Raw genomic sequence first — 26,858 nt, 5'->3', positions numbered from 1 at the left:
TTTAGAATAATTTTATAATTAAATTTTTAAAATAACAACCAATCTAATTGCATTTTTTTCCTTTTAAGTGTCTAAAAATAGGATATAGCCTGAAAAAAAAGGAAATAGACAGCTTATAAAGGTTACTGTACAAACCAACCAGTTTTTCTTAGAAAGAATTTTGATTATAAATTATGTAATTTGTATATAATTCTAAGAAATGCAATTTAAGAACTTTTGGTTCTGGATTTTAACTTTGAGTAATATCACTTCAAAACTTGTGGTATATATTTCTTTTTTCCCCCCTATATTATTATAAAGATTTTACTACAGGTTTTGATTGTAAATGGTATAAATACATTAAAAATGGGAAAAACAGAAAAGAAAAATTATCTGAAATAATTGTACACAGGTTTGGAAAGAAAGGGGAAAGTGATTTACAAGGCCATGTCTGCATATTAGTCAAACAATCACATCTGGCCCCATCACCTATCCATCCCACCAAAAACCAGAAATAAGGTTACTACCTACTGCACTATAAGTTAAAACTTTAAAATTTAAATCAAAATGAGTTAATTGTTTTTTTCAAGGAAGCTGATCCTTTCGTTCAAGTATAAGAAAGGTAATGCTTAGAAATCTCATCAAACTTTGATATAAAAAATGTTGTAGCTCATAAATGATGGAAGAAAAATAATGGACAGCATATGGGACAGAAAGGAAAGATATGTACCTAGCTGACAAATAACTAGATCGAAGATATTAAAGTTATCTCCCTAATGTATAGATGAATGGGACAGGCCAGCATATAGCTCAATGATACTAACCATTATGGTGATCCATGCAATGTACTTGTTAATTCATGAACAACAAACAACTTCTTGATTATAATTTGACTCTCCATGTAAATAACCTAGTATATACGTGCAGAGCATCTAAGTTATAGTCTAATAGATCAGAATATCTGGGATCACTGAAAAAACATTTTTACCAATTTCATAAGTTCTTTCCTTTACTTCTTCCTTATATACAGGTTTGTGGATGTATCAAATATTTGAAGCTGAGCAATCTAAAATAATTTTGAGAAAAACTAATACCTGCAGCTAATTCATGCTTTTAAAAAAGTATATCAACCCTTTTATTGGTTACAGTTTATTTAAATAACAAATATGAATTATATTTCCATATAGCATTATTCAGAATTTAAAAGTTGTACCCCATAGTCACTGTTAACTAAAACAGTTTCTGGACTCTGTCGATTAGAAACAAAAGGTTTAAGAACACAGGCAAAAGGTAAACTTTATATTGAACTTCATCATATATATTACCCTTTTTCCAGTTTTACTCAGCTACATGTAGCTCACCTAAAAATGGGAACCTTCCTATTGCTTTAACAAAATTTTATAAAATATTAAAAAAAGATAAAGAAATGAAAAATGTATCACAAGTATAATAAACTTCTTAAAATTAAATAATTTGTAAATCACAATTTGGCACATGATATTGTTTATAAATACAACTGATAAAGAAACAAAAGTATCTGCCTGAGGTTTAAAAGTACTAATCCTAGTATCTTCACAAAATAAAATGTTTTTCCCTTTTAATTTTTTTTATGTGTAGCTTATAGAAAATACCAACAGATATTTCAAATAAAGGAACAACCAGTTATTAATTACTAGGTAAACATATAACTCAAATTTAACATTATTAGATATCAAAAAGGTAGATATTTTATTTTCCCATTATATTACTATTTTAAAAATTAGACTATAAGTGGATATCATATATATATGAAATACATACATGTGTGTTATCTTTATGTGTGTGTGTGGATGTGCATATTTTAAATTAAACTGAGTATTATCTTACCAAAGACATTGATTCTGAAGAAAAATCTCTGACAGATTTAACATAAACCTGAAAACAAAAAAAGAGGATTTACTTGTATACAACCATCCTCCAATATGATTACAGACCTTTAACTGCACCAAAACTATACACTTAACTGTGTAATATTCAAATTCACTAGAATGGCACAAAACTATGCCTTACAAATTAAGACTGACATGTGCAAAACTGTCTAAGGTTCAGTCTTATCCATTAATTTCAATATCAGAGGATCAGCCCTAGCCCATCCATATTTTGTATACTACAGAAAATCAGGCAGATGGTGGCCTGCAAGCACAGGACTTGGCCCAGCTCTACTTCTCTGACAGCCTTGACCAAACTGATGGTCTCCATGTGTGCACATGCACACATGCACGCACACACAGGGCTGTGGGAGGAGGGGTGGAGTGGGAAGCAGAGAATCAGCATCTCTGTAAAGAATAAAATAGAAGGAAATCAGTTTTACCTAAAAAAGGGCATTTGATCAATTTAAAGTGAAATCAAGTAGACCATCAAAAAAGGCTGATGATGTAAGAGTAAAGAATGAGATCTAGAGTACCTACAAAGTTTTAAAAATTCCATTAGTAAATAATTATTTTTAAGGGATCTTTCTTTTCTACCTGGAATCATTCTAAACATAAAGCTGAGAAGAGAATTTTTGCTTTAAACTTAAAATATTTAATTAAAATAATTCAGTCAGGCTAAATAGTTTATCTGCAGATTTACAGAAATACTGCTCCTATTCCATCCCCTTAGCTCATTAAAACCACAAAATAACTGGACTAAAAGTTATACACTTACATAAACAGTTGATCTGAAGTCTTCAAATGCTTTCAAAAATAAGCGATGTTTACCATCTCTGCTTGTAGATGAAGATGCCGACAACACAGTAAATCCAGCTACAGCAATGGTGTCCTACAGAGGAAAAAATGGTTTTAAATCATCAATATCTGTAATTCTGAATGTCACATAAATGCTTATTTTTATTATTATTTAAAAACAGGAGTAATTTCTACAACATGGAAAATAGGTTAGCTACATGTGTTTAATGATTCCTGAATATAAGACCGAGACTACGACTTCCTCTAAAAGGGCTTCAACATAGTCCTAGACAAGCATAATGTCTCACTTCACAGACCAGGAAAACACTAACTAAATCACCCAAAAATTTTTATTTATTTAGTGGGACTTCAAAAATCAATGTTTATCTCAATTTATATGAATAGGTTTGCAGAAATAATGAAGAGATAACAGATGATCCAAAAGTATTAAGAATGAAATTTAAATGAAACTAAATGTCAGAGTTGAGAGACGACATTGAGAAAGACATGCCATTAGTATTAAAAACTCCATACTGTCACAAAGCTAATACATGTGCATATAAATCCAGGGTATGAGACATAAATAAGAAATTTCTATTTACCTACTAATAAGAAAATAGTATTTTCCTTCTTCTAAAGTAAGAAGCCAGTCCCCATTTATTCTTGCCTCTCTCATTCATTAGTTAAATCTCCTTTTCTTAATTTCTAAATATTGGAACATACACATTCAGCAAATTTTGTCTTGCTGCCCTATACATATGTAATATATAATATGCAATAATATATGCTACACACACACATATATATATATATATATATAATTATTATCCTACTCTTCTAATTTTAGCACCAAAACCTTAAGATACATAAAAATTCCTGGGTTTTAGGCAGCTTCCTTCAATAATCTTAATTTCTACCAAATGGAAGTATCCTGCATTACAGACTTGCTTTGCACATTTGAGGAAGGGTCTGGTGTCAAGTCCCAGGATTCTCTATTTAGATCCATTAAACAAGGTTGTGAACACCCTGAAAGGCAGGGGTCATGTCTTTTTTTTTTTTTTTTTTAAAGATTTTATTTATTTATTTGAGAGAGAGGGAGAGAGAGAACGCACTAGAGCAGAAGTGGGAGGGAGAGGAAGAAGGAGAAGCTGGCTCCCAGCTGAGCAGGGAGCCCAACACAGGGCTCGATCCCAAGACCTTGAGATCATGACACAAGCGGAACACAAGACACAGACACCAACATAGCCACCCAGGTTCCCCATGCAGGGTCATGTCCTATTCTGCTCTATATTTATAAGGCTTGGCACAAAGTAGGCCTGCGATTAACAAACCGTGACTCAAAATATGGATCTTATATGGCCTTCCTAAAATCTCGAGCCCTGTTCAGAACTTCTGGCTCTGCAACTTTCTACATTTTTTTCTTCACATGAGACTATGAACATAACTGTGTTTGTGCTGATAATGCTAAATAACCACAACTCTTCACAGATAAATGGGAGAAAATATTCCTTTTCACTGAATATTCTGTTTTGACCATGTTTTTAGGCAGTATGCATGTATGTATGTATGTATTTATCAGAGAGAGGGAGAGTGCATGCACACAAGCTAGGGGAAGAACAGGCGAAGGGAGAAGCAGGCTCCCCACTGAGCAAAGAGTCCAATATGGGACTCAATCCCAGGACCTTGAGATCATGACCTGAGCTGAAAGCAGACGACCCTTAACCAACTGGGCCACCCAGGTAACCCCAGGCAGTTTTAAAGGGGAATAAAATAAAAAGTGAGACTGCTTCTGGAATATATTACTCTTAAAACTGAAAAATAAGCAATGGTTTCAACTGCCTAAAACTTCTGATTTAAACGAAAACTTGAGATTTTAGTCAAAGATTTAAAGTTGTTTAATCAAACTCACAGGGAAAGATAATCAGAAGTAGGGAAGTTTTTCAGTTCTAAATTCTCTTAAAAGCACACACAAAAAATAACCTATCTCATATTATTTTCTATTTTACTGAAAAATGTCTTAAATATTATATGAAAAGAAATACATAAAATGCAAACGTTATTGTGCAGATGAATATTTTTCTATTTTTCCATATAATCTAAACTTAAAGAATGTTTATTTTATGATGGAGAAAACATTTTAAATAGAAAAAAATCACTAAGAGCAGGACATCAGCATTCATAAGAAAATTTTCTTCAGAAGTCTAATTCTATTTCAATATTAGCAATATAATTCAGTAGAAGGCTGTAGTATAACTTTTCCTCTAGCACAAATTTTACAACATAGAAATAACCACTGAAAATATTTAAGAAAACTAATGTGTTTATTATACTTCTAAACATGAACTTATATTTGAATATATCTATATAAATTATATGGAAGGCCCTCAATGATCCTATCCCAATCTACCTGGCCTATTTTATTTCTATGTATGTCTATTTAATACTATAAAAATCAGGTTCTCTTACATTCATAGTGCTTTTCCATGTATATTCTCTGCTTATTCTGAGCCCCCACTAATAACAGCATTTTTCTCTTTTGCATATTATCTGATCCTATCTATCTTTTAAAACCCAGATTGTAAAAACTTTTCTTATGAGGTCTTAGATTGTTTCTGAGAAAAATAATTCTTCCTTTCTCTGAACTCTCCTATGCAGTATTTTAATATATTTTGCCTGTGTATTATTTACAAATGATTCTTCATGTTTTTAATGCTTTTAAGTCTATAAGCTCCCTGGGACTAAGAATGTCTTATCTACCTTTATATACCGTAAAAGTGGCTGGAAGGAGCTTCTGCTCATAGTACAAGTATATGTTGAATAAATTAATACTGGTAAAATTAAAGTACAAACCTAAACAGAAGAGAGAAAAAAATAAGTGACGCTTAGAATCTAGTTTCCATGAATTTACAAATTGTAATAGCTTTAAATTAATTCAAATGCACAGAGGATAAGAAAGATAAACATATAATAGGCAGTATTAGTTTGTATAAACACTCATTAGACTGAGTTGAAAATGAGATTTAATATGCATTGTTCTAAGTTCTAAGCTTCTGAAAAGAGCATACTGAAGCCATTCAAACAAGAATAGGAATCACACAGTTCAGTGCTAAGAATGCATTCTGATATACAGAGTAGGTATTTTATCTCAATCTGCTGAAGTTATTAGGAAATCAGCCTGAGAAGAATACCATATTACTAAAAATGATAAGGCTTTATCAATATCTGTGTATCAATGTTCTAAAAATAAAAACACATTGGTAGACCTGAAATCTTTGAACTAACTCAGGATACTCAGATATCAGCAAGTGTGTCATTTTCTTTTTGTCTAACCTACCCTGTCAGTGTCTTAAAAGGAGTGAGACTTGGTCATTAAACAACTTCCTTTTTGGGTTAGCCAACAGGAATATTCTACTGCAAACCAGTTTCAGAGAAAAAAAAAAATCAATGAAAACAGCATAGATCTTTTTAACATAAAGAAGTGTTCTTAAAAATCAACAATAAAAAAAAAGAGCAGACAACTTATTTGCATATTAACATGTCATTTTTACATGCTAATATCTTATAGAACATAATCAATGGTGGAACAAGAAACAAATCAGTCTGTGACTAAAAAAAAATGTAAACTGCAAGACTAGTATATCAACTTGTTAATTTTTAATTGATAGTGTATCCAAAATTCCCACTTTATTATACTTTCAGCAAGCAGGAAAAAGACACAGGAAATATGAAACAACTGATAATCCAAAAAGAAAAACACCTATCTGACTTTAACAGGCATTAAGTGATTTTTACTATGCCGCCCTTGCAAATCCTGTTATTATATTTTAAAACACCAATTAAGAGTGAAAGAGTGAAGGGAGAAGCCAGGAATCTGATGCCACTGATAACGCAGTGACTGACAGAAAATGTTTCTCTAATATAAAAAATGTATTTTATGAACATTAACATATTTGGTTATATAATGCTAAGAACTTAATTGGAAGTACTATAGGCAATATTAGCATAAAATCCAAAATCTGTAAATGGTTTACAAATCCCTGTGTGATCTGATGCCCACCACCTCACCAGCTACCTACTATGCAACATACCCCAGAATAGTTCCTTTTTGTAATTTTTAGCATTCCAGGCTCCTCAGTTAGGGGCTCTGTACATGTTGTTCTCTTTTACTAACCCACTCTCCCAGAACCCATCTTCATTCTTTCTGCTACTTTTCTAATTCTACTACTCAATCTCAGTCATATTATATCTGGATAAAATAATCAATTATATAATAACTGTTTAATTTCCTCTGCTCCACTGAGCATTGTCCCATGATGGCAAGGTCCATTACCCTCTTATTCAGGACATCCAGCACAGAAGACCAAAAACAATCAACAAGTATTTGGACAATTAAATGAATAACCAACTATGTAACTACATATTACTTATATATATGATACCTTCATTAAATCTTAAATAAACTGTATGAGTACTACGAAACTTAATTCAAAAAATCTCAGCACGTCAGAACTGAAAACAGGACTTTAGAGATCATATAATCAAACACTTTCATTTTTCAGGTAAGAAAATAAGGGCGAGAGAGAATAAATGAACAGTCTAAGGTAACATTCAGCTAAGTAGTTATAGATCAAGACAAGAATCAAGATCTCCTAATTTCCAAGACAGGCACTACTCTACAACATCCTTCAGAACTAAATCTCAAATGGAGGGAAAACAATGTATTGACAAACGTCTGTAATTCTGATGGTTTTGTGATAAAATATTTCTTTAAACTTTCAAAATACTTTAAAAAAGTCCTTCCCCATATTTTATGTCCATTTATTAAATGTTAAATCTTACTTTTAAAGGAAAGCTAAAACTCATACAAAAAAAGGTTCAATTACAGGGTGTATATTCCTGCAAAATGTATCATTAGTCTCACAGAGCAAGGATCGAAATTTTGTTAAAATTCATTTTAATGTTTACAAATTTTTTTTTTTTTTGTAATCAAATGTGGAGCTAACCTTAAGGGAATAAGCCAATGACAAATAACAAAGGTTTAAGAACTGAATGAAGAGTGTTTGCTTCAGCAGCACATACACTAAAACTGGAACAATACAGAGATGGCCCCTGTGCAAGAACTGAATTAGAAAATCCATTCTTCTACACAAAGAGTTTTACCTTTGACTTTCAATAATTTTTAACCTTACTACTTTAAATTCTTAAATAAATAGCCTAATTAGACCTCCCCAATGAGCAGCATTCATGGATTTTAAACCCAGAAAGATTTTAAAGTAAACTGTGACCTCAGTCTTGTATAATTATATCTTAAAAAGGAAAAACTTTGGCTTACCATTATTAACATTCTAGGTTAGCTGACAAGTACTAATTAGCCAGTATAGTTCTATTCTGTTTTAATGAATACTTATATAAAGTATATTTCAATTGCAGAAAACACCTTTCGTATGTCAGGGAAAATACTAATATCTCATACATTGTACATATTTTGTAGATGTACTGCACATATTTTGCTAATTCATTGTATTATAACCCTTTTATTGTGTTTCCAAATAATAATATAAGAATCTTAAAGGAAAAGATAAAAATGTATTTAAAATATCAACAGATCCCTAATATTCAATACCATGTATTTTTAAAACCCTTCTCCTCTAAAGATGTCCAAGATATGCTGTTAAATAAAGCAATTTATAAAACATGAATAGTACTGTCATTTGATGAAAAAAGGGCATGTACGAGCTTATCTACATGCATATATAGATATAGACATACATGCATAAGTACACACAGATATACACACATATACATAAAAGTTGGAAAGGTACAAGGTAAAGAAGCAGGGATTTTATCTAATTTTATCACACTAGGCAATATGAGTGGCTTCAGAGGGAAAGGGGCAGCTTCTGCTTTTCTGGTTATACCTTTCCACACAACTTGAATGTTTTTTTAAAACCTTCAAGACCGGGCAAAAAGAACAAAATCTTCTAAATCAAACTATTTACAAGATCTAATCCAAGTCCATGCTACCTTCCTGAGCAGGAAAAGAATACAGTTGTGGAGACAGAGCAGTCTCTCCACTTACTATAAGTTCTATAACAATACTTAGGATATTATATTTGTATAGAATCTTACAGTTTACAAAGTGCTTCTATACATGTTTATCATTTGAGCCTTTAGTAATCTTCTGCAGTAATTGTCATCTGTAGTTTTATGAAGACTGCCACTGTAAAGCTAAGGTTTGTTATAGGACTTCCACTAAAAATAATACAGGATATTTACAAGACACTAATTTCCAATATCAAATCATTATTATTTCTGTATATGGGCACATAACTAATTACTCTTGGAACTTCAATATTAACTCAACTATACACCATAACAGAATCATATGAAATTCTGTCCTTAAAAAGCAGTTAATGATCATGGGTTCATGGATCTTTCTGAGCCTAAGAGTTATAAATGACCTTCTCAGAGAGGGGAAAAAAAATACATACATACATTTACATACACATTTAACTGGTTCAAGAACCTCTTCTGAGGCACCTGGGTGGCTCAGTCAGTTAAGCATCTGCCTTCAGCTCAGGTCATGCTCTCTGGGTCCTGGGGTTGAGCCCTGAGTCGGGCTACCTGCTCGACAAGGAGTTTGCTTCTCCCTTTTATTCCCCTCCGTGCTCTCCCTCTCTCTCAAATAAATAAATAAAATCTTAAAAAAAAAAAAAAAGGATCTCTTCTGATGATTTGTACACTGCTGGGAGTTCACTGAAGATCCCTGAACCCTAGAATACTCTTCTTTTACAAACGGATGGTCTTTCCACAAAAATTAATTTTACAGCTAGTTGACTTTTTTTTTTTTTTAAAGATTTTATTTATTTATTTGACAGAAAGAGACACAGTGAGAGAGGTAACACAGCAGAGGGAGTGGGAGAGGGAGAAGCAGGCTCCCCGTGGAGCAGGGAGCCTGATGCGGGGCTTGATTCCAGGCAGGAGCCTGATGTGGGACTCAATCCCAGGGCCCTGGGATCCTGATCTTAGCCAAAGGCAGACGCTTAACGACTGAGCCACTAAGGTACTCCAGCTAGCTGACTCAAAAAAAAAGGATGCTAGGGGCACGTGCACCCGAATGTTTATAGCAGCAATGTCTACAATAGCCAAACTATGGAAAGAACCTAGATGTCCATCAACAGACGAATGGATAAAGAAGATGTGGTATATATATACAATGGAATATTATGCAGCCATCAAAAGAAATGAAATCTTGCCATTTGCGAAGACGTGGATGGAACTAGAGGGTATCATGCTTAGCGAAATAAGTCAATCAGAGAAAGACAACTATCATATGATCTCCCTGATATGAGGGAGAGGAGATGCAACATAGGGGGTTAATGGGGTAGGAGAAGAGTAAATGAAACAAGTTGGGATTGGGAGGGAGACAAACCATAAGTGACTCTTAATCTCACAAAACAAACTAAGGGTTGCTGGGGGGAGGGGGTTGGGGGGGGTGGGGTTATGGACATTGGGGAGGGTATGTGCTATGGTGAGTGCTGTGAAGTGTGTAAACCTGGAGATTCACCCTGGGGAAAAAAAATATATGTTTATAAAAAATAAAATTAAAAAAAAAAAAAGAAAAAAAATACTAGTTTGAAAAGAAAAAAAAAAAAAAAGGATGTTAGAGCCTCCCTCCTTACCATGCATTACAACTGTCTTTTTTCTCTGGCCAGAATTTGAAGCAGAGAGTTGAATATCTTACTTACTAAAAAATATCAGGACAGAAGAAAGGAAAGGCAACTTTAATGATCTTAGCAAGTTGAAAGGACGGTCTGTGAAATCTTTAAAAATGCTAAAAGTGGACCTCTTGGGGCAACTTGTGTCTCAGTTGGTTAAGTGTCTGCCTTTGGTTTGGGTCATGATCCCAGGGACCTGGGATCAAGTCCCTCATTGGGCTCTCTGCCTAGCAGGGAGCCTGCTTCTCCTTCTTCCTCTGCCTGCTGCTCCCCCTGCTTATGCTCTCTCTCTCTCAATCTCTGTCGAATGAATAAAATCTTTGGGAATAAAAAGTGGAACTCTTTACAGAATGGAAAGAATCATCCGAAATAAGAACATAAAACTACATTTCATATTTATTTCGTATATTCTGTAATTCTTGAAAACTAAATATTACTAACTCAGTGTATCAGGGCAAAACTTCCCTGTGTGTGTCTAGCAGCCTGAAGAATAAGGAAGCTGTTAACAGCATTTATTTGGTTTTGTTTACTTTTTTTTTTTTTTTTTTTGGAAGGATGGGGAGTCAGAGAAAATATGTTATAGCTTAGTATCACATGCAAATTCATCACTGAACTGATGTATTTTTCTTTTTTCCCTATCTCAACAAAGCACTGTAACATACTGTTTTCCAGTTCAAAGGAAAAATGTTATATAAGTTATTTTTCTTAATGAGTGAATCTTTCCCTGTTAAACACCTACTTAATGTTCTCACTTTCATCCATATTCTCTCCTTTTTTCTCCCTCTCCACTTCATCATTTCTGGAGACTATGGCCCTTAAAAAAAATGGCATGACTTCAGATCTCCTTGAGCACTGAATTCTTAATAATTCAGAACTGCCATCATGAATATTAATTATTTTACCTAAGCTGAAATAAAATCATGCCTTCAAGGCAAGAATAATAATAATAGGAATAATAATAGTAATGACAACATGCCTTTACTGGAGGCACCCACAAAAAGTGCCCCATCAAAATAGGTATATAGAGCTACTGATTTCTACCCTACCTAAGTGGCTTGAAGCAAACTGTCAGATAACACCTCTTTTTTAGTATATTTGCTTCTGGAACTTTGCTATGCCATAACAACTAGATTAGAACTATGTATCTCCAATTTTTAAAATTGCACCGAAAATTACTCTATTTATCATCCTAAGAGACAGTCTGATGAAATATCATAGGAGTTTTCGGATGTCAATCACACAGGAAATACTTATTTCCTTAAATTCTAGAATTTTAAAATACACCAGGGATTTAATAACAAACTTTTCACAGAAGTGAAAAATCACTACACTGATTCTCCTTTCCTTTATTCAAATTATGAATTAGGAAAACATTAATGGAGTTACCACCTCTTCTTTGTCTTTTTGGCCAAAAAGACAAAATTTGAGTTCAGCAATCTATTCCCAAAACACTGGTTAGAAGAAGGAAAAAAAAAAAAAAGGCAGATTTTCTGACAGTTGACATGAAATAAATTATTCTAGACTCCAAAGACAGGTTTTACAAAAACAGCATTTCTCAAGTCCACTAAATCATTTATAAATGGTAAGTTTCTGAAACCACAGTATTCCAGAATTACTCAGAATTCTCAGCTAATCCAACATTCTTACTTTATATTTGATTAAATTTACATCTGGAGATTATCAATGGTTATTCAAAAGCCAGTAATTAACTGGAAGCCACACTTCTGGGCTCAGACCAAGGTGCACTTTCTCTCGCTGTTTTCCTCATTGGGGCTGCATCTAATTACAGTAAGATAAAGAGTCATAACAATAATAACAGTGGCGACACACTAAGTTCCCACACAGTGCCAGCAGTAGGTACATTTATCTCTAATCCTGACAACAATCCAGAAAGGGTGGTATTAATACTATCTTGATTTTTTAAAGAATTTTAAAATTAATTTTTATTCATTTTAATCTAAAGATTAATTTTTTAAACAAAAAATTTTGAAGAATTTTTTAAATCTTTCAAGATTAAAATTGAAAACCACTGAACAGAGTTAAGCATTTTGCCCCAATCACACCTGCTGGGATTTAGATACTGACCCCCTGCTGTGACTGGAACATGCACTCATACTTCTCAGCCTTTGCACTTACAAATTCCTGGTTACTCCAAATATCTAAGGACCACTTTACTTCTTTCAAGTTTCTGCTCAAATATCACCTTATCAGAGTCTTTCCTTCATCAAATTAAAATATATCCTCACATCTCTCTCTCCCCCTGCTTTATTTTCTCCACAGCACTGTCTGCCACTTAGAAAATTATGTTTATCTGTTCACTGTCTACCTTTCTCCAAAAGAAAGTATGCTGTATAAGAACTCTGAAGGACTCATTTTCTATTGCAAATCTGTATTGCCTAAATATTGCACTGCAGATGTGTTTTTTTAACTGAAGCAAAATATAATGGAAAACTTGCCATTTAACTATTTTTTAAGTTTTTTTTTTTTTTTAAGATTTTATTTGTTCATCTGACAGAGAGAGGGAGAGAGAGATCACAAGTAGGCACAGAGGCAGGCAGAAAGAGACAGGGGAAGCAGGCTCCCCGTCAAGCACAGAGCCCGATTTGGGCCTCGATCCCAGGACCCTGAGATCGTGACCTAAGCTGATGGCAGAGGCTTAACCCACTGAGTCACCCAGGTTCCCCATTTTAACCATTTTTAAGTGTATAACTCAATGGCATTAATTACAATCACAATGTGTGCAACCATCACCACTACCTATTGTCAAACCTTTTCTTCACTCCAAGTAGAAATTTTTTAACCATTGAGGAAAAACTCCCCATTCCCCCACACCAACCCAGGCTCTTGGTAATCTCTCATCTACTTTGTCTCTGTGAATTTGCCTATTCCACATATTCATATAGGTGGAATCACACAATAGTTGTCCTTTTGTGTTTGGCTTCTCTCACTTAGCATAACATTTCCAAGTTCATCCATGATGTAGCATGTATCAGAACTTCATTCCTTTTTATGGCTGAGCAATATTCCATGATATGACTATAGCACATTCTTTATCTATTCATCTGCTAATGGACACTTGGGTTCTTGCCACCTTTTGGCTATTATAAATGAGGTAGTCCCCCCTTGTGTGTGATTTTGCTTTCCATGGTTTCAGACGCCTACTGTCAACCATGGTCCAGAAGCGGATGATCCTCCTTCTGACGTACTGTCAGAAGGTTAACAGTAGCCTAAGGCTATACTGCGGTACCTACACCATTCACCTCACTTCAATTCATCATGTATGCCTTTTATCATCTCACATCATCACAAGAAGAGTAAGCACTGTACAATATTTTCAGAGAAAGAAACCACATTCACATTAATTTTATTACAGTATATTACCATAAATGTTCTATTATTGATTGTTACTAATCTCCTGCTGTGCCTAATTTATAAATTAAACTTATTATGACAGGTGTGTATATATAGGAAGAACAATGTATATAGGGTTCAGTACTATCCACAGTTTCAGGCTTCCAGTGGGGGTCCTAGAACCTGTCCCCACAGATAAAGGGGGGAACTGCTGCAATGCTCCAACCAAACACTCGTGTACAAATATCTGTTTGAATTCTTGTTTTCAATTATTTTGTCTGTATATCTATTAGTGGGGTTGCTAGGTCATACCATAATTCTAAGAAGAAACGTCCAACTGTTTTCCACAGTGGCTGTATCATTTTACACCGAATGGATGTTAACACCTTTGTCAAAAATCAACTGCCCACAGATATATGAGTTTACTTCTCGATCCTTAACTCTATTCTGTTGGTATACATATCTATCTTTATAACAGTCCCACAGTATTGATTACAGTATCTTTGTGCTGAGTTTTGAAATCAGGAAGTGTGAGTCCTCTGACTCTGTTATTCTTTTCCTAGATTGTGCAGGGTCCCTTGAAACGCTCAATGAATTTGAGTCGGCCTTTCCATTTCTAAAGTCTGATAGAATCTTGATAGGGATATTACACTAAATCTACAAGTCACATTGGTTGGTACTGATAGCTTAACAATATTGTCTTCCTACCCAAGAATACAGATGTCGTTCACTTATTTAGGTCTTATTTAATTTCTTTTAGCAATGTTTTTTAACTTTCAGTGTAGAAATCCTTCACCTCATTGGTTACATATACTCATAGGTATATTATTCCTTCAGATGCTAACACACATAGAATTGTTTTCATAGCTTCCTTTCCAGACCACTCATTATGGGTAAATAGTAACAACGGATTTTTACGTGTTCACTTAGTACCCTCCAATGCTGCTGAATTCATTTATTAAACTTAGCGGCTTTCTTTTGGATTATCTGGGATCTACAAATACAGAATCATGTCATATGAAAATAGAGAGAGTCTTACCTCTCCCTTTAAAATTAGGTATCTTTTATTTCATTTTCTTATATAACTGCTCTGGCTAGAACTTTCAGCGGAATGTTGAAAAGCAGTGGTAAAGTAAGCATCCTTGTCTTGTTCCTAATCTTAGTGAGGAGCTTTGAGTTGTTCACCACTGAGTTTGATGTTACCTGTGAGTTTCTCATAATTTCCCTATGTTGTGTCGAGGAAGTTTCCTTATGTTCCTAGTTTCCCAAGTGTTTTGATTACAAAAGAGTACAGGATTTTATCAAATGCCTTTTGTGTATCAGTTAAGATGACCATCTGTTTCTTCCCTTTTTCTATTAATGTGATATGTTACATGGACTGATTTTTTTATGCTGAACCAAACCGTACTCCTGGGACTTTGTCATAGTGTCTGCTCCTTTTAATCTGCTGTTGGCTCAGTTTGTTAGCATTTTGTTGAATTTAACAGGCATGTATTTTAAAACAGTTATCAGAAAATAATATAAAAATACAGTTATAGCTTATATATTTTTTAGTTATTAAGAATTATTTTTTAATTGAGGGCAAAATGTACATATCCTTAAGACATTCTGTTAAATATTAAATATTAAAATGAAGTGAAAGAAAAAATTGTCCCTTTTTATGTTAGTGTTAAGTTTTATAATCTCTCTGGAATGTTACAATTTTAAAACTATTTCTGAAGTATCCTTTTTATATACCTGCAAATACATAATGAATCTGTAAAACAAAAGAAAATAAAACAAAAAAAAGATCTACAGAATGAATATAACATCAATAATTTTAAATTATACTCCTAAAACAAAAAGTAACATGAAAATAATTTACCCCTTCATAGAAAACTTTTGCACAGTCCTTTGCTAATTTTCCAAAAAATAATACATTGATGGTGTTGATCTCTGAATTTGAATTTTCTTGTTCTATAGAGGAAAAAACACATACAGAAAAACACTAATTAGAGCAGTTTTACACACATAAGAGAACTGACTGATAACTACATTCTAAAAACTGTAGTTACTTCAAAATATAATTATGAAGAATAAGTAAAATTTTTATAATTCACTTTTAATTTAATACCTTAAGTAATGCAAAGATAATGCAGAGAATACTATTACGTACTAAAACCAAAATTATAACAAGATTCAACTAGAATACATTTTAAAAATTTCTATAAATATGACATTAACAGCATAAAATATCCACATTCTATTTATTTTCCATGTTTATAATAAAAAGAAATTGAGTGTGGAAATTATTCAATTTTTACACTATATAACATATCACCCCCCAAATAGTTCATTTTCTGAACTTCCAGCAATCTACAGTGTCAGCACATTAAGTTTTAATATAGATAAGTGTGATTTTCTCCTCCAGCACACACAAATTAAAGAGTAAAAGAATAGTGTATGTGTAAAGACCAAACTATCTATGATTTCGAAAATGAAACTTAATTGGGAAAAAAAAGAATTTTCACAATTTTCACTCTCCAGGGATCACCTTCTACAACCAGAGCAGCAGAGCCAAATGCTAAGACTCAATTATATCATCTGAGGAAAGTCTCATTCATATCAGCTTTCAAATATTCAACTACTCCAAGAAACTGCCTTCGTATCAGATTTTTATGCATCTATAGGAGTATATGAAAGATCTTTTCCAAAATGATATCCTTTTTTTTGTGACTTAGAATTCTTGAATCTGCTACTCTGTCAGGTCTGTTGGCATGCAGCAGTGAAACAACTGCCTCACAGCTGCCTACTGCCTCCCTTCACTTACCTCTTCAACTCCTCAAAACAAGTGTATACATAAACTGAAACACTAATGTGTATCAAATATAAAAACACAATGATTTCTAACACTGTTAATATCTTAAACGACCTATCAGATGTCTGTGTCTGGCCATGATGGACTAATAGAGACCGGGTTTATTCTCCAGTCTTAAAATGACTAGAAAGCTAAGGAAAAATATATGAAACAACAGTTTTCAGGTACCAGACAACAGGAAGTGCAGGAAAGTGTTCTGAGAAGGAAAATAAGGCAATACCCCTGGCTTACTTCCTGAAGAATTTCCACGCAGCAGAAAATGGAGTTAAAATGCAACAAAGCTCAGCAGCCTTCACCAAATTCCGAAGAGTTCAGATACGAGGACAGCAAGGTGGCTAGAATTTGCAGGGCAGAGTGCCAAAAACAGCAGCACGGATAGAGAGTGCTCTGCACCCTGAGATGGGTCCTTCAGGTCTTTGCCTGAATACTTATCTCCAAGTATGTGGAAGATAAGTACCTCATGAAGAGAAAGAACCACATGAAAGGAAAAGGCAGAACAATTCTGAGATACACAGGGCTAGGAATTGTTCTGGTTCCAAGCACACAGAATGGAATCCTCATACACAAGGCAGAGAGCAGAATTGTCAGAAGGGTATTTCCTTAGTGATAAGGCCAAATTAGTCTGAAAATAAAGGCTGTTCTATACCCACCCAACAAAGCGAATCAAACTGATTCCAGGAAAATTAAATGTATCCCAAAATAAAGACAAGTAATATTTAAAGGATGGATAACAAATAAATCCAACATGATAATATAAAATTCTAAATGTTTGGTGTCCAGTAAAAAAAATTACCAGCCATGAACATGATTAGGAGAAATGGAAGATATTTTAAAAATCTCAAAATGAACTTTCGAAGTTGAAAAATATAGTATTAGAAGTTAATAGTACATTGAGTGGAAATAATAGCAGATTAACAAAAAATAAAATGTTACAGAAAACTAAAAAACAGAAAAGAATCAATGAAAAGAAAAGGTGATTTTAAATATCAATAAAATAAATATCTAGCCAAAATGATCAGGGGAAAAATGAGAAAGTAGTCACAAATTATCAAATAAATGAAACAGGACATCACTATAAGTCCTACCAACATTAAAAGTATATCAAAAATATATTATGAATAATATATTTATTATTATATTAAATATAATTATTTAAGTTATTAAATAATTATTAATTATAATTATTAAATAATATAATAAATATAGTATTTATAATATTATTATATTAAATATAAATAATATATTTATACCAATATTGTTGACAACTAAGATGAAATAGACAAATTCCTTCAGAAACAAACTACTGAAGCTTACTCAAGGAAAAAAGAAAAAAAAGAAAAGCCCTATTAATAAATAAATACACTGAACTTAGGGTTTAGAACTTTCCCATAAAGAAATTTCCAGGCACAGTTGGCTTCACTGATGAATTCTACAAACATTTAAGGAAGAAATAAAAGCAATTACAGATAAACTCTTCCAGAAAATAGAAGAGAAGGAGCCACTTAACAGCTCTTTCCAGGAAGATAGCATTACGCTGATACTAAACTCAAAATCATTACAAGAAAAGAAAGACATGGAACAACATCCTTCATAAACTTAGATGTAAAAATCCTTAATTAAGTATTTACAAATTAAACCTAACAATATATCAAAAGAATGATTCACCAGGCCTACTATCTTATTATGCTTTATTTTTCTTCAGACCACATTTCTATCTAATACTACATATGTAATTATTTATTGAATTTATGTACCCCCCTAAAATGTAAACTTCATGAAGGCAAGGGCTTTATTTTGGTCGCTGCTGTATCTCCCATACCTAGAACAGTGTCTAATATATAACTGGTTTTCAGTAGTTAAAGTATGTTGTAATTCAAAGTCTGTTTCCCACTGATTGCTGCAGGCCATTCTTCAGTCCAATTTCACGACTCGGATGAGACCTATTCTGGTCCTCAAATACTCCATGGCAGCTCTTCCTAGCCTACCAGGATTATTTCACGGTTACTAGGAAGAAGGCATAATCTCATATAACTATACCTAGATAACAAATAACATGCTGAAATCATTGTTTTAAGTTTGCTAAGCTGTTTAGGTCACACTAGTGAAACTACAAGCACGGGGACCAGTTAGCTATTTTAACAGTTTAGATGTGAGATTAAAGGAATCTGAAATAAAATAGAAGAAATGGGTGAGGGGAAAGAGGATAGATGGTATAGAAAAATTTATTTTATTCTATAGTTTTTTACACTACTGTATATTTATTACCCATTAGAAATCATTTCTGTGCTCATGCGTGTACACATATATATTAAATTATCCATTTGTAGATTATAAGGTTAAAAAAAAAGGTTAAGCAGAAATTGTCTTATTACACTGTATACCTTGTAGTGCAATCTTCAAAACAGCTGTTCTGTTTCCACCATAAGTTAAAGAAGAAATAAGTGAGAGTTTTCCCTAAAATGAGAGAAAAATGATTATACAGAAAACCCAAGAGCTTATTATAATACCAAGAGATAAGTTAAAATTGGAAAAACTATTTTAAAAGCAATAAACTTTTATTTTTCCAAAAAAAATCGAAGTACTATGTTCAAGTCACCATATTTAAGAAATGAAAGTGATTTTACTGAAGAAATTTCAGAAGGCCTAATTATTTAGGGTCAAACTTAATTTTTTAAACAATCTTATTAGTTAAATATTATACAATTCCTCATTTTACAGATAAAGATGAGCTAGCTCGACTTCAGCTTCCTTTTAACCCCCATAAGGCTGTTCTCTACAGAAGAAAAATGAAGAGTTTGCTCCTAGAAAGAAATAAACACTAATTTAAAGAATTAAAAAATGCAAAATGGTAATGTCATAAATGAGGGCAGTGCAGACAAAGCAAGGAACTAAAGCATACAGAGTTTAGTCCTCATTCTTCTATAACTAACAAAGTCTGTCACCTTAAAAAAGCTATTTAATCACAGTCTCTCAGATAAAATGAAGTATTTAATGTAGGTAGTTTCTATACTTTCTTCTGGCTCTAAAATTTAACGATCCTATGAATAAAATACATTATAGGTCTCTTTGAAAACTTCCACGTAGAAATAAAATGTATTTAATAAAATTTAGAAATGGATCTCTGGGGTGCCTGGGTGGCTCAGTCAGTTAAGCGGCTGCCTTCGGCTCAGGTCATAATCCCAGGGTCCTGTTAGCGGAGAGCCTGCTTCTCCCTCTCCTTCTGTCTGCTGCTCTGCCTACTTGTGCTCTCTCTTTTTCTCTGTCAAATAAATAAATTCTTTTAAAAAAATAAAAAATAAAAATGGATCTCTAATACATATCTCCCACACTAATATTCCAGATTTTGATATAACCAGCAACAACAAAAACCTACATTCCTATACCAATTTTACTTATAAACTAGGAATTAAAAAAAAATTAAAATAAGGCTATCAGTCACACATGATTCAGTCAGAAGTAAAAACAGTTCCACTTGGAGGTAGAATGCTGGAAAGTACAACAAAAGGTTGGACAATGTACAAATTTCAACCTTTTTTTGACCTGCCAGAGAACTAAAATCAAAAGACAACCAACTAACCAGAAATCTAGGAAAAGAGAAGTATCTCCACTAAGAGAGGGGCAACAGTGAGTTGAGGTCACAAGGTAACCAACTAATCAGAAATTTAAAGAAAGGGAAGATCTTCAAGGAGAGATGGGTGGCAAGCAGTTGCTCACCTGAAGTAAATGGCAAATGCTGCCTGACATCTGTCAGAAAATTCATCTGACATTTTAACAAGTTGCTAAAGGCTAAGTGTGGGCTACGGAGAAGACCTGGAACCTGTGGGAGCTGCAAACACAAGTGGGAATTCACACCCATTTATAAGCTCTTCTCCAAAAATCTGATGACGAAGGTCAGGCCAGGAGTCAGAGTAAGGATGGTAGCAGTTATTGTAGGAAACCCTGCCTGGGTTCCCCATCTCCCTACCCCATATTTCTCTCAAAACAAAGTCCTTAAACTGCTTAGGAGGGCAAAGTTCTTAAACTCCTAGGAGGACAAAAGCTATGACTCTCGTTAGAGCTTTCGTGAACACGTACTGCAGAAAAAAAACACTCTCTTCTCTTCTAGGGATAAGGAAAAAGGGGTATACAGCTGTGAGCACCAGACCTACAGCTAGGGACAGGGCAGAATCACTAGCAGACCTCACCTGCAAGACCCAAGTCACCTTGCCTGAGTGACCTTGCCTGACAACACCAAGACTAAATCAAAACAAAGGACATCCACTTATCACAAGATTAATTAACATGATGTACTACTGGGACAGAGGCACAAGAGCTGGGAGAGAAACCAGCAGAAATTAAGCACAAGGAAAAGACCTAACTAAAGACAATGAGAAACCCCCTCTGGCCAACCAAACTTCCTTCTAAATACAAAGAAATTCTAAAGGAATTTAAAGCTTATAGCACACTGAAGTAACCAAAATAACAAAGCCAAAACCTCACTCAACTTCTAACTAGATTAACTCAACACACCACACTAAAGGCCTCTGTAGAAAGACCCGCACATTCCCAGGAATAAAAAACTACTGCCTTTGGTTCCCGCTGCCCGTGACAGGAGGTACAGGCTACAACAACAAATTATGAGGCATATAAAAACACAGGAAAGGACACACTATCAAGACACAAAGTAATCAAGAGAACTTTGATCAGATTAAATTAATCAAAATGAACTTAAAACGGGTGCTTTTGTTACTCTTCCACTTGATCCACCTGGATGAAAGCTCTAAGTGAGAGTTCAGAATGACTGAAAATGACATTCTGCTTTCTGGAATGGGACACACAGATTTTATAACAATGGAGAGCCAAAAACTCAGGCACCTAGGGAGAGAGGCCCAGCACCTGGGGAGGAGCCCCCAAACCTGGAAAAGGTACTCCTCAAACATCAAGAGAAAAAAGTGGAAGTTGAACTAAACAATAAGCTTCGGAAGTTTAAGGATGACTGAATAGTGAGAGACTTCCAGGGAGATTTATGTCCTCAGAGTTATGTGTTTACATTTCAATAAGGGATGGAGAAACCCTTGAGACAGTTCTTTACATTCTCAATGATGTATTTACATTCAGGAGATGAGGTTTCTGTCCTGTCTCTCAGGAGGAGAGGGTAAAGCTGGATAGCTGTCCTACATAAACTCCCAGATTCATAATTTCAAGGTTCCTTTTCTACAGTCCAAGAAATCCAATTTTCACCCACAGGAAGACTTTTGATCCTCACCACATTGCCGTGAATGAGGAAGATGGGGGATAGAAAACTGAGTCATTGCTGAGAGTAAAAATTATAGTTGGCCTATACTCCAGAAATCTCATTTTAGCTTTCAGGATAAAAGTGAATATTAGATATTAAATGTATCACCCCCCCATTTTTTTTTTAAAGATTTCATTTATTTGACAGAGAGAGACACAGAGAGAGAGGGAACACAAGCAGGGGAAGTGGGAGAGGTAGAAGCAGGCTCCCTGCTGAGCAAGGAACCCAATGTGGGGCTCGATCCCATGGACCCCAGGACCATGACCTGAGCCTAAAGCAGACACTATTAAGTGATACGGGACACCTGACAACCCAGGTGTCCCGTATCACCCCAAATTATAAGAAGGAATACTAAGCAAATTCATCTCTGGCTGTACTACAAGAAATGCTAATGGATATTTTTCAAGATGAAGGGAAACTTGGGTCTACTGGAAAAAATAAAACATCAGAAATAGTAAATATGTCAGTCAGTATAAAAGACTATATTTTTGTCTTCTCTTAATTTCCTTAAAAGACAATTTCCCATTAAAAAGCAAGAGCTAACATTGTAAGGTGGAAGTTTATAATACACATATAAACAGATATATCCTAACAGCTCAAGGAACAGGGGAGTAGGAAATGGAATTTTAATGCTGTAAAATTCTTTTATTTGTCAAGTGAGAAGAATGAAGCAGAACATGAGAAATAAAAAGTGTCATGTGAAAAGTGTACAATATTAACTCTAAGTAAGTTTTAATAAGAATGTATATTGTTAGTACTAGATTAACCATTAATAAGGCAGGTGCTGTTCAAACCAACAAAGAAAATAGAATAGAATGGGAAACAATATTTAACAGAACCCAGAGAACTCAGGAAGGAATGAAAGAGGATCACAGGAAGGACAAATGGAAATCAAAGAGCAAGAGAGTATTACCTAAACACCATTATAACAATTACTTTACATATAAATTAAGCACTCCAAATAAATGGTGAGTGTAAGGGCCTGTTTAGCCAGAGCGGCTCCATCCGGTAAAACAGTGATTTTGTTGGATTGACAGACTTGATTAAAAAGCATGATCTAATGAATGCTATCTAAGGGATGCTTAAAATATAAAAACATAAATTAAAAAATAAAAGATATACCAGCCAAACAGTTAATCTAAGAATGCTGGCATGGCTATATTACCAGATAAAACAGATGCTCAAAGAGTTACCAGAGATAGAGACAGCTGATAATGACAAAAGGATACATTCATCAAAAAGAAATGACAATCCAAAATACATAGACACTTAATAAAAAAGCTTCAAAACAGATGAATAATGATATAACTAAAGGAAGAAACAGACAAATCCACAATCATACCTGGTATTAACACCTCTCTCTCAGTAATTGATAGAACAAGGAGAAATAAAATCAGTACAAATAGAGAAGACCTGAAAACACAATCATACAAGTTTATACCATTAACATTCACAGACCAACAGACCAGACAATTGCTGAAAACACATTGTTATCAACTATAGGAATGTTCAGGAAGGCAAACCACATGTGACCTATTCAATTAAGTCTTAATAAACTTCAAAAAAACTGAAATCTTGCAGAAATTACAAATCAGTAACAATAACATATTTAGACAGATCCCTGTGTTATTAACTGTCCCCAATGTTATTAACCCTTTAATCTTACATCCTCTTTAAATGCATCCCTTCTTCCTCTTCTTTCCTTTACAACAAAATGTATTCTTTAATATGAAATGGAATATTTAAAGTGAGAAATCATAATTAGTTTGTTATTGATAGTTTACAACAACTATATTTACTTCACCACTTGTTATTAATAACCTTGTGTAAATTTTTAGGACTGCTGACAAGTTTGAAATAATTTCTATTAAGTTTCTATCCTATATAAGCCTAAGATTTGTAACAACTGTCCTTGCAGTAGCTTGATTCCATTGTTTCGGTACCTATTTTTATCCAATAACTATACATCCCATGCTAGGTTTAACAGTATATATTCATACCCTCCTACAACTTCTGACTCTGTACTTTTCTTCTATACTACCCAGGGAGTGGGAGTGTTCCTGGAGAACATTTCTTACACCAGGAGAGCTGGTATATCTGGCTATAAATGGAACTAACTGCAAAGCACACAAATACAACTCATTAAACCTATTCCACAAGTCAACTTCCCCCTACCTACATGTTCCAAAAATGTTCTCAGCCATTCCAATGTCACTTGATAAGACAGGAAATGGGATGGAGGGGGAAGTCAAAATGGAAAGAGACAGCAATCTTAACCATTTTAGGTTAAAACATTCCACTTGAGTATATTTTACAAATATGAAAATGTAAATTCGTTTCTAAGACTCCTAACATGGTATTGGGCTTGTTCAAGTAAAGCCTTGGAAGCTTGGACTTCACTAATTGCAAAATCATCCTGTCTCTGGTGAATGAGATTATGATATATTATTTTCACTGAAAACTATGAGATTAGGTAAATTCCTTGTCCAAAGGCATGTTAATGATACCATTATACTGACCACAGTAATCAGCACTTACTGAATACTTAGAATTCATTAAGTACTTTACATTTAATCCCCATTGCATTTCTATGAAGTAGGTTCTATTACAATTCCTAGCTTACAAATGGAAAAGATAAGGCACAGGCAGATAAAATTACTTTCCCAATTACATCACTAGTAAATGGTGGGTCTATGCTTGAATCCAACCAGCCTGGAAGTCTCCAGGGCTTCCACTCCTTTTCAGGGTGCTAAACTGCTATAGGATAAGTTTGTGAACACGGTCTATGAGTTTTGAGTGTGAGTGTACTGGGAGGAAAAGGGGACAGGGTGAGGAAAGAATAGAAGAGGAAAGGAAATGCAGATAAATTTTTAAAAATGTAATGTGTTTTATTTCACTTTAGTGCAGTAGTTGTGAAGCTGACTTTAGTATAAAAGCCAGTCACTGTTAACCAAATGCAAAACTGACTCAGCTAAAATTAAAAAACTTTCTGTTCCTATTACAGGACTATGACTTCGATAATCAAAATAACTAAATACCACAACATACTCCAACTCCTTGAAAGACATTTCCTGCTTTCACTTTCTCAACCAACATTGAATCCTCAAACCAATAAAAGCCAACCCAGCAACATCAGTCTTTCCAAGTGACCAGTACTTTCCTGATTATTAAATCTGACAGATACTGTTTTTGCACGTTTAGCAGCAACATAATGCTTTGGTTAGTAGCTAAGACAATGAAAATTCAAATCACAGCTCAGCCACTTACTAGCTAACCTTGGATCTAACCTTGGATGAATTACTTAACCTGTATCTGTGTTCCCAACTATAATATGGGAATAATAGTATCAATTTACAGGGTTCTTTCAAGACTTAAAAGAGGGAACATTGTAAATCACTTGAGTGTGTGTACCAGAAAGCAATTTATCTAAGAGTTACTACTTGTGAGTTACTAGTTATGATACTACTCCTTGAATCTTACCTTACTAAGTATACAAAACACCACTCTCTCCTGGTTTTTCTCCTACGCCTCTGGATTATCTATCTCTTATTCATGCTACTTTCTTAATATTGACATCCTTCAACACATCTTCTCATTCTGTTCTTTGGCCCAAATCTCCCTGAAGAGGAACCCTTTTTGCTCCAGAACCCCAAATCTATTTGCCTACAGGACATTACTACCTGGATACATCTAATAACCTCTGAAAGATATCCAAAACCAAACTCATTATCTTTCTTCCTAAATGTATGCCTATTATTCTCCCAGGGTTGACAGGACTTAAAACCAGGGAAATTTCCTGAACTCCTTTTTAACCTCTCTCATCTACTCATCTTCCAAGATCTATTGATTCTGCTTGTCAGTTCCAAAGCAAGAATGTCTAAATTCTAACACCAGCTCTACTACTTATTAAATGCATGTTAAGCCAATTATTTAACCTTTTAGAAATGCAGTCTCCTCACAGCCCAAGAATAATAGTACCCAATCCATACGGTTTTGTGATGATTAAATGAGTTGATATACATAAAGCACTACCAAGTTCCTAAAAGGGCGTAATGTTAAATTTTGTTGTTGTTATTATTTCATTACTATTTTGTCTGTCTCCATCCCATCATCTCCTCTTGCCCCTGGTTCAGACCAACATCAACTCTAAACTAAATTACTGCAACTCTGTTGCCCTTTCTGATATACTCTTCACCCAAAAGACAGAGTAATCTAAACTCAAAGTAAATCATGTCTTTGTCCTGCTTAAAATCTATTAAGGGTCTCCCACATCCAAATTCTTCAACATGCACTTAAGGGCTGCTTACACCCAAAATGAAAGGTATAATCTCAGTCATCCTTTAAGTTCCAGCTCCATTTTCCTGACCTAACTTGTCAGAACCAAAGGTTCTCTCCTACCAACCTATTAATTATAAACAGAGATTAAGTAAACTATCCAAACCCAAAAGAATTCAGTCCCCTTTAGTTCAAGGATCATATTCATTCATCTTTGTACCCTCAGAATTTATTCCACTGTATCACAGAAGAATTCAATAAATGTTTGCTAAATGAACACTAAATAATTAAGAATAACAGCACCAAATAATGACATTGTGACACACATAAAACTGTTCCTAAAACAACTCTTAGAAATAAGCTAAACATAAAAATAAGCATTCCTTTCAGAAGAAAAAAGCATTCTGAGTGATGAAAATTCTTACCTGGATGTATTTTTTGCTATAATCACAACCTGGCTGTAGAGAACTGATATCTACTTTGTTTAATTCACTTAGCAGCTCAACTTCAGGCACTCCATTGACTTCTTTTATTAATTCAAGTGGCATATCAGCTCTGTTTCAAAATGTTGTCCAAAGCAAATTCAACTAGGAAATGGACAGCTTGCTGCTGAAAACACAAAGACCAATGTTTTACCCAAAGTATAGTCAGTAGTTTTAAGTTTCTTTGACTTAGTTTTGCTTTTTCTTTCCTTTAAG

The 26,858-nt window shown here is 34.1% G+C and overlaps 1 protein-coding gene across 4 annotated transcripts in view; it reads right to left on the bottom strand.

Moving 5' to 3' along the window:
• POT1 (protection of telomeres 1) overlaps positions 1–26,858 on the bottom strand; it is a 78,599-nt gene that overhangs the window by 50,548 nt on the left and 1,193 nt on the right. For 3 of the 4 annotated variants that reach the window (XM_032870060.1, XM_032870052.1, XM_032870042.1), the window contains exons 2-6: positions 26,586–26,769; positions 18,992–19,064; positions 15,618–15,709; positions 2,665–2,778; positions 1,846–1,893 (exon numbers count right to left, since the gene is read on the bottom strand). In XM_032870060.1, the coding sequence (XP_032725951.1) occupies positions 1,846–1,893; positions 2,665–2,778; positions 15,618–15,709; positions 18,992–19,064; positions 26,586–26,708 (450 nt within the window). In that variant the 5' untranslated portion in view covers positions 26,709–26,769. The remainder of the gene's footprint in view (positions 1–1,845; positions 1,894–2,664; positions 2,779–15,617; positions 15,710–18,991; positions 19,065–26,585; positions 26,770–26,858) is intronic. The other variant, XM_032870068.1, reaches the window with a different exon arrangement.

The sequence above is a fragment of the Lontra canadensis genome, unplaced genomic scaffold (assembly GCF_010015895.1).
Source record: "Lontra canadensis isolate GAN:19392208 unplaced genomic scaffold, GSC_riverotter_1.0 scaffold2, whole genome shotgun sequence".
Taxonomy (NCBI): Eukaryota; Metazoa; Chordata; class Mammalia; order Carnivora; family Mustelidae; genus Lontra; species Lontra canadensis.
This window is presented reverse-complemented; position numbering and strand designations above follow the sequence as displayed.